The sequence below is a fragment of the Marmota marmota genome, unplaced genomic scaffold, assembly GCF_001458135.2.
Source record: "Marmota marmota marmota unplaced genomic scaffold, marMar, whole genome shotgun sequence".
Lineage (NCBI taxonomy): Eukaryota > Metazoa > Chordata > Mammalia > Rodentia > Sciuridae > Marmota > Marmota marmota.
In genome coordinates, this window is record NW_026000174.1 from 30,081,595 (window position 1) to 30,090,517 (window position 8,923).

The 8,923-nt window shown below is 51.2% G+C and overlaps 1 protein-coding gene across 1 annotated transcript in view; it reads left to right on the plus strand.

Moving 5' to 3' along the window:
* Window positions 1-8,923, plus strand: part of Kcnc1 (potassium voltage-gated channel subfamily C member 1) — a gene marked incomplete at its 5' end in the record, with an annotated part of 42,344 nt that continues 33,421 nt past the window's right edge. Inside the window, one exon of the mRNA XM_048788203.1 lies at window positions 1-243. Coding sequence (XP_048644160.1) covers window positions 1-243 — 243 coding nt within the window. The remainder of the gene's footprint in view (window positions 244-8,923) is intronic.

An 8,923-nucleotide genomic window follows, 5' to 3' on the forward strand; every position in this document is an offset into this window, starting at 1 on the left:
CGCCAGCACCGCGACGCCGAGGAGGCGCTCGACAGCTTTGGCGGGGCGCCCCTGGACAACAGCGCTGACGACGCGGACGCCGACGGCCCTGGAGACTCAGGCGACGGTGAGGACGAGCTAGAGATGACCAAACGACTGGCGCTAAGTGACTCCCCAGATGGCCGGCCTGGCGGCTTCTGGCGCCGCTGGCAGCCGCGCATCTGGGCGCTCTTTGAGGACCCCTACTCGTCCCGCTATGCGCGGGTAAGTGACAACTTACCCATCAGAATAACCCGGCAAGGGAGGCAGCATCTCTGCCTCCAGCGGGCAAGGGTGGACTTGAAAAGTGGCACCTAGAGAGTTCAGAACTGAAGGGGTGTGTACATGTGTAAGAGAGAGAGAAAGGGGTGACTTTGCCAGGGTGACTGATTTTGTATGTATAAAAGAGTCTGCCTGTGTTGCCGAATTTAATATGTATGAGTGAGTATGAATGGGTGTGTTTGTGTGTATGAGTAGATCGTGTGTGCATATTTATGTAAGTGTGGTGGTGTATATTTGGGTGGGTAAAGTATGTAGTGGGAATGAGTGAGCATGTGTATGTTGAGTGTGCATGAGAGCCTGTTCGTGCATATTTGTGTCTTTGCAGATGTACATTGTGAAGGTGTGAACTGACCTCTGGCGTGAGAGAGAAGTGGGGAACCCTTCCTCCCTCCCAGGTAAAGGGGTGTCTGGAGCCAGCTGCCCAGGAAGAGGGCCTCAGGCCTGCCTGGCAGCTTAAGACAGAGGGTCCCCTCCCCAGGGAGCAGCCTCAAGCCATTCTGAGGAGGTGGTCTTGGGGGGAATCTCTGTGGCTAATTAATAGTGTGGTAGTTCTCATAGCTGGGCTTCCTGGCAGGGGTGTGGTGATCCCTCTGAGACCTGCTCCTGAGATCAGAGATTGTCCTTCTTCCTGGTGGAAAGGGGAGGCACTTGGATGGGGTCATTGGGCTTTGTGCCTGTGCTTCCTTCTAACACCTGTGGGGATGGGCAGAGAGGGGGATTTTAAGGGGGAACCTGCAAGGACAAGGTATGTGAGGTGGGTGTGCCTTTATCTGCCACTCCTCTTTAGCGACAGGAGATTGTTGTCAGGAAGAAAGGACACAAGCAGGTGTCCTTTCTTGCTGACCTTGGCCCCTTTGATGGCCTCTCTATATTATTTTCCTCATTTATAAAATGGGGGAGGGGCCCTGGTGGACTCTTGAGGGCCTTTACTACTGGACCATCAGTCACTAAACCCAAGAGAAAGACTGATAGCAGTCAGCTACCTTGGAAGAGATTCTTCAGGCCTTCCTAGGCTCTGTCCTAAGAGGCCTGAGAAAGCCACAGCCTGTGAGGGAGGGACAGACTTGGGAATTTAATGCCCAGCCTCTGAGCCTCTCTGGTATCTGTGAGCTATCCCTCTTCCCACTCCCAGGCAAAACACTGCCTCTGCCCTGCTGTCTTTTACAGTTCCACATCCCTTCCCTCCTGCCAGCTGAAGCCTGTGCCAAATCCAGGGGGATGGAGCTGGGGAGGGGCAGGAGTCTGCAGAGAATCAGTGGATGAAGGACATTGGGGGAGAGGGCGGGTAAGTGGTGGTACCCAGGGGCAGATAATAGCCACTTAGGTAGAGACCTAGCAGATTTATTACTGAGAAAAAACACAGCAAGGCATGTGAGGGAGGGGGCAGCAGGTCAGAATTTTACACCTTGAATTCTAGAACAGGTGTGTATATTAGGGGAAGGGAGCAATAGAGAGAGTACCGACCTCTTATCTTGCTACTGAAGATCTTGCCCAAGGTCACCCAGGGAGTTGGAGGCCAAGTAGCACTTGAACCCAAGTCTCGTGGGACCCTATCCTCTCCTGAGCTGGCCGTCAGCTTCCTGTCATTCTTGAGTGGACTGAGACCCTCTGAGGCCTCTTCCCTTCCTTCCTCCTGACAGAGGCCACCAGAGCCAGAGTATTATATAACTGGAGGCTTGCTGAACTGTGGGGAGGGGCAGAAATAGGGGAACTGAGAGGTTGAGCCAGCTCATGCTAGCAAGGGGGTGGGAGCAGGCTGGGCAAAAGGCCTGTGTTAGAACAGCTGCCCATTCAGCCCACGTTTGACCTTGGATAGCATTTTCTTCCTCTTGGCCCCTGGAATCAAGGGGTAGGCCCAGCTTCCTCATGACTTTCTACCTCCACTCCCCTCCTTGGATTCAACTTTAGAGCTCTGACCAATGTCCCTGAGTTTCAAGACAATCAGGAATCAATGGGATGTTCCAGCCCCCTCCTCTGTCCATCTCCTCTGACTGGACCTTCCTAGGCTCTGGGATGGCCTCTTCTCAGTGGAGACAAATAGGCCACTCAGTGTGGCTTGAGGTCTCATTGGTGTATAAAACCATACTTGAAAAGTCTTGAACTGTCTCTCAAATGAATGTCCATTGAAAACCAGACTCAGGGAAATGCCGGGGGGCAGTAGAGCATGTCGGGGAGTGAGGGTACCAGGGATGAAGGTGGGTGTTGGTGGGTATCTCCCCTTAGCATACCTATGCTACTCTCCCAGTTGCTTCCTAAAAGAAAGATTGTAGTCTTTTAGACTACCCTGAGGAGTACAGGAAGATACTGAGGCCCATTGGGGAGGGGGCTTCCCAAGGACACACAGGAACTGAATGAAGAGCTGAGATTAGAACCCGGGCTCCTGCCGCCTGCCCAGCTGGCCTAGCTGCATTGCGCTGCCTCTCTGCAGCTCCCTGCGCAGAGACCAGCAGCTGCCCGCCCTCCTCCCCCTCCATCTTTGCTCTGCCGCTGCTGCTGTCACCTTTGTTTACCCCTCCCCACCATGGGTCCCCAAGCCTCCTCAGTTGGTGGGTCAGGAGTGGAATTTTTATTCTAGATTCTAGACCAGAATCTAGTATGTGTGTGGCATTGTATGCATGTGTGAAAGAAAAGCTGTATGTGTGTGAGAGAGAATCTGTGTAAGAGAGATCCTGTGTGGGTGTGAGAGACTCTTCGTGTGTGTGAGAATAAAAATATGTGAGACTCTGGGTCACGCATACACGTGTGTGGTGAAAATATGAGAGACATCCCTGTGTCAGAGAAATTCTTTGTGGATGAGAGGGTCAGATTTTGTGTGTTTTGTGAGGCAAACTATGTGTGTACAAGACTGTGAGGGAGATAAAGTGTATATTAAAGCAACAGTATGTGTAAAATCCAATGCAATGTGTGAGACTCGAAGTGAGTGTGTCTCTGAGTGTATTGTGTGTGGCAAGTGTGAAACTGTATATGTGGAGCTCTGCATGTGAGTCTGAGTGTGTATGTAAGGCTGTGTGCATGAGACCATCTGTGCATGGTGGATGTCTTGTGTGTGACAAACTGTGTTTGTGGGGCTCTGTCAGAGTCTGTGCTAGATCCTATGTGTGAAAGCATGTGTTGTGTGTGTGAGAGAGACCCTGGGCATGTGTGTCAATGTTGCTGTGCTTATCAGAGAGACCCTATGTGGCCTGGGTGTAACCAGAAGATGAAATTTCAGTGTAGCATCCTGCCTGCTGCCTCTATCTCCTGGGACTCCTGAGCTGCCTTACTGAGGGCATTTCCCATCCTCATATATCAACAGAAATGCCATTCTAGCCCAGACCAGCTGTTGGTATATGGGCCAGTTGTGAGATCACCTGTCCCTGAAGAGATGCCACCTACCCCAGGCCTTGGTGTTGGCCCTGAAAGATAGGGGCAATACTTGGCTGAGGGTGGGATATTCCATCTGAGCTCTGAGGGTTATCAGTGGTGGCTGGAGCAGCTGGTTCCCTGACCCTTCTCTACTGGACACCAACCTGAGGGGGCAAGACAGGGCGAGGTAAGCTGGGACAAGATGGTCCTCACTTGTATTCGGGGTAGGGGGTGGGGGGAGGGGGTGCGTGTACCACAGAGATACATAGAAAAGGATGATGATATTATGTGGTAAGGGGTAGAGGGACTTCCTGGGGCCATGAGAATAAGAACTGTGCCAGAGGAGGTCATGCTGGGGCAAGCATTGGGGGGAAGCAGGAATTAGCCAGGCAGCGTGCAGTGGACAAATAGTCCTTGCATGCAGAGTCACAGTGGTATGAGAGCAGGTATGTTGGGCAGTCTGGGGGAACTGGCTGGAAACTCACCCTCCTTTCTTTCTTGGGGGCCAGTTCAGGTATGAAGTCTGGCCTTTTTCTATGATTTGTATGTTGTTACTAGGAGCATCATTCTTGTCACATCAGAGCCAGTGATAGTCCCTAGACTGAAAGCCAGAAACTGTTCCCATTATGTATATGGGGTATGTGAATGTGGTCACATCTGTCCCCCAAGGTCATTTGACTTTCCAGATTTCTAAGAAGTACCAATGATCTCCAAGCTGGGGAAGCCTACCTCCAGCCACCCCACTCCCCCTCTCCACTGACCCCTTATCCCAAGTCTGTCTCTTTGCCTGGTCCCCTCCTCTTTGGGACCTGATGTAGCCCTGACTCCCCCTCAGGCCTCTGGAAAGGAAACTTACCTGGTACCTAGAATGAGGAGCCTAGACATAGACTTCTGTTTATCCCTGGGGTCCCAGTAGACACAGGGCTCTCAGCAGAGGCGAAATCAGGGATAGAGCTGTTATTAGGGCTTCCTAGGTACCTGACCTCTCACCTCAGATCCCCCTATTTGGCCATGGTAATGTGTGAAGGAGACCCAAAAGCAATGAAAAAGAAGCTGGAGGGACCTCAAGAGTCTCTTGCCAGTGTGTCCTCGTTCAGTCCATGTATTCTCTTTCCCATAGTATTTTTATAGGGGTCCTTGTGTCTTTGAATGGTGCCACCAGACCCCCCACTCCACTCCTGGTAATGAATATCACTGACTTAGCATCTGCTGGTCAGAGCCCTTCACCTTTCTACAGACAAATGGGGTAATGACAGAACCGTCCTCAGAGGGTTGATGTAAGGACACGCTGGGGGTGATCATGGATAGCCACGGCACATAGTAGGTGCTCAGTAAGTGTTGGCAGCTCTTATTACTCCTGCTGCTTGTGTTACCTCATGACCATCTCTAAACTCCATCTTCTTCCTACTTGAAGCCACCTTCTTCCCTCAGGCCCACCTCTCCAGCAGCTTTCTGACTGTTATCCCACCTTTAGCCCCTGCTCCTGCCAGTCCATTTTCCACTTGGCAACCACAGAGGTCTTTTCAACTCACTAATCTGTCAGGTCACAACCTTGCCTGCCTAAAACCCTTCAGTGCTTCCCTGTGCATACTGTGGCCTTGCAGGCCCCATGACCTCCCCACCCCCGTCTCTCTAGTCTCCTCTGGTGGGCTATCCTCAATGCCCCCAGCCTTCAGCCACCTGGCCTGTTTCAGTTTTTTTGCTGGTGCCGAGTTCCCCTGCCTGAAGGCCTTTGCATACACTGTTGCCTCTGAAGCACTCTTTCCTCCTGGCTTACCCTTCTTTATCCTTCATACCCACCACAAATATCAGTTCCTCAGCAGTGTCTTTGCTGGCCCCACAGGCTGGGTCAGGGTTCAGAACCAGGACCTTCCCTTCAGAGAAGCTATCTGGTTTGTGGGGAAAAAATAAAACTCATTAACAGCCTTACTTGATTTGGGTTTGTCTTCCCTCAGACTGTAATCTTCCTGCATACTCAGTGTCACAGGAGCTTATAATTATGACAGTGAGAAAGGTGAGGCCAAGGGAGGAGTGCTTTTCCCCAGGTCACACATGAGCTGCCCAGCTCCTTCAGAAACCAATGTCTCCTAATGCGGGGCTCAGTGCTGCTTCATGTCACACCTCAGAGAGTATTTGAGGTCTGGCACCCTGGGGGTGGCACCTGTGTTCAGGAGGTCTGGCATCTGCCAGAAACTTTGGGCTTGAGTCTCTCAAAGAAGGAGGAAATATGTTGTCTCAAAGGTGGGGGACAGGGCCTGGTGGGGGCTCACTCCAGGGCACAGTGCTGTGCTAGGCCTCCCTGGACAGCTGTGTGTAGTTCCTCTGGCTATTCTGAGCAGTCTCATGACCAGTGTACTTGCTCTAGACCAAAAGGTCAGGTCCTTGAGCCACTCCTTCCTGTTAATTCCTGGGCCAGGCTGGCCACCACCCCAGTTCCAGCTCCCCATCCCTGGAAGAAGCTCAGAGCAAAAGGTGGGCCCAGGGACAGTTTGCTGCCCAGTGTCTGTTCAAGGGAATCACTTGGATGAGAGAGATTTCTTTCCAGGTCCATGGAACTTTTAGGGTGCATGGATGTTCCCAGGCTACCTCTAGTCACTACTGTTAAAGAAAAAATATTCAATGAGATGTGTTAGAACACATATTATTCAGGACTATCAACAGAGATACAGGGACCACTGCAATGGGGTATTGCAGTGGAGAGAGATTAGGCTCAGCTTTGAAAACAACCTGGGTCTGGGAGTTTGTAGCCAAGGAGCAGGGTGTGGGTGGGTGAATGGAAAGTTAGGACCTGGAAATATCAGGGACAAGAAGGGGTTCTGGTTAGACCTACCTAACAGGATTCTTGCTGAAACAAGGCCAAAGACACCACCTGGGAGTGGTAGAGGATGAGGAACCTGATCGGATGTGGAAGGTGATGATATATTGAAGATGAGGGGTTCTGGCTAACCAGACTTAAAAAGTTGCCTTTGCTAAAACTGTATTACACATGAAGTGCACAGATGGGCTTAGGAGAAGGTTCAGAAGCCTGAGCTAAAGTTTGGTCAAGCACAGGATCTTTGTTACTATTGTCATCCAGTGTTGGAGAAATAGGCTTAGAGAAGGGCAGACACTGCAAAACAATACCATGAGGGAGTCTCACACAAGGGTGTGTGAGATCTGTTGGTCCAGGACCTGGCCATATGCATTTCTTTTGAGTCTCAGTTTTTAAAGAACCCAAAACTGCACCTGGAATGCTATTGCCCTCTTACTGTTCCCACTGACTTCTGCTCCTAAGGGAGGGAGAGTAAGTAGTTACCTGCCCTCCAAGGCTGGTTGAGACGCCCCCCCCCCCCCAACTCAGGTAGGTAGACTCAGACTTGGCCCAAATCCTCCCAACCAGGATTTTCCAGAATTGCCCTTTCTTTCTCAAATCATAATACTTATGGCTACTATTTGCTAAAACACTTACTGTGTGTCAGGTATTGTCTTGATTTACTTATTCTCATTTAATTCTCACAAAGACACCCACAGGACTGCAGTATTATTATCATGCCAGTGTCACAACTGGGCTGCTGAGACTCAAAGGGGTGAAGTTACTTATCCAGGGTCACTCAGCTCATAAGCCACGCAGCCAACATTCAGACCTGGTCTGCCTGACACCAGAGCATTGTCTAACCACTGCACAGTGCTGCCTCCTGACCATGTTCCAGAGATGGCAGAGTCTGTAGCCTGTCATGCTCCAGGCTTGAGATTCCATCTGGTTCCCTCCATCAGACACTTTCCCCAACAACATGTCCAAGGATCCTGCTCAGCAAGTTCTGGCCCTGGATGACGGCAAGCGAGGGCAATGTATGACCAGCTAAGGGACTGCTGTGGCCCTCTCAAGAAAGAAGGCTTCCCCACAGTGCCTCAGCTGCCTTCTACCCATCCATACAGGCTGGGGACTCGATATGGCTTGGCGGGAAATTACAGAGGCACTGGGGAAGCCAAGAAGTTATCCTGCATGGCAGTTCATGGAAGGAATGCTGCTGCCCCTCAGCTCAACATTCGACGCCTTCTGCTCTGGCCCCTGGCCATGTCTTCCACTTTTTCTTTCCACCAAGGTCTCCCTGGCCTCCTCATCTTGAGCTCTCATTTTAACCTCTGGGTTTTTGCTCATCTGTTCTGCTCACTTCAGTGTGCTATTTGCTGAACATGCAGTCTGTTCCCTCAAGGTCCCTAACACTTAGCCTGGCTCCTCCTGCCCTTGCTCACTTCCTCCTCCAGAACAGAGGGCTCCCAGCTTGCATGATTCAAGTCTACTCTGAAGGCTTGGGGCTGGGACAGACAAGCCCCAGATCAAGGACTAGCCTGGGTATGTAGAGACATGAGGCCACAAACAAAACTCAGGTTGTGGGCATCAGGCAACTAGACCCTAGGAAGATCACCAAACCAATCAGACTGCCTGGGCAAGACCCACCACCCTTCAGGCTGCAGTTTCTCTACCTGTAATCTGTAGAGGTTGATCTAAATGACCAGCCCTGACATTCTGGGAGTCCAGGAATTCTGGGCTTCCACAGCCCATAGGAGCTGGGAGCACTAAAGGAGTCTTTTCCTCTCTTGTTTCACACCCCAGCCTAGCTGCTCTCCAGGACACTGGTGGGCTTTCCAGGCAAGGGTTCTGGCATCAAGAGGGTAGGAGCCCAGGGAGGGGGTCTGAAGAACTTCTCCATGCATTCGGCCTCCCTCAAACCTGTGCTCATTCATTCTTTCAAAGTCTAGTAATCCAGCCCCTGTCTGATAGGCTCACCAGCCCTCTGACAGGCACAGAAACCAGGAGTACCACCTCTTTCAGGTGTGCTTACTCTGGTCCAGTAGGAAGCACCTGTTGCCCTTTTCCTCAGTCCCTATTCCTGTCTGTGGGCCCTCAGTCCAGGCATCCAGAACAGCAGAAGGCCAGTCAGAGGCCTTATTCTCATTTAATTCTCACAAAGAATTCCTGTACTAGGCTGTAGGAGAGGGCCACAATGGATGGGTGTTGTGCTGGAGGGCTAGAGTGGAGATACTGTTGTTGGATGTCATAGGAGTCATTGCTGGAGGACTCCCACCCATGACTGACCCACAAAACTACCTGGGATGCTTCAAGAAATCCAAAACTGGGGCTGGAGATGTGGCTCAAGCGGTAGCACGCTCGCCTGGCATGCGTGCGGCCCGGGTTCGATCCTCAGCACCACATACAAACAAAGATGTTGTGTCTGCCGAGAACTAAAAATAAATAAATAAATATTAAAAAAAAAAAAAAAAAAAAAAAAATTGAAGA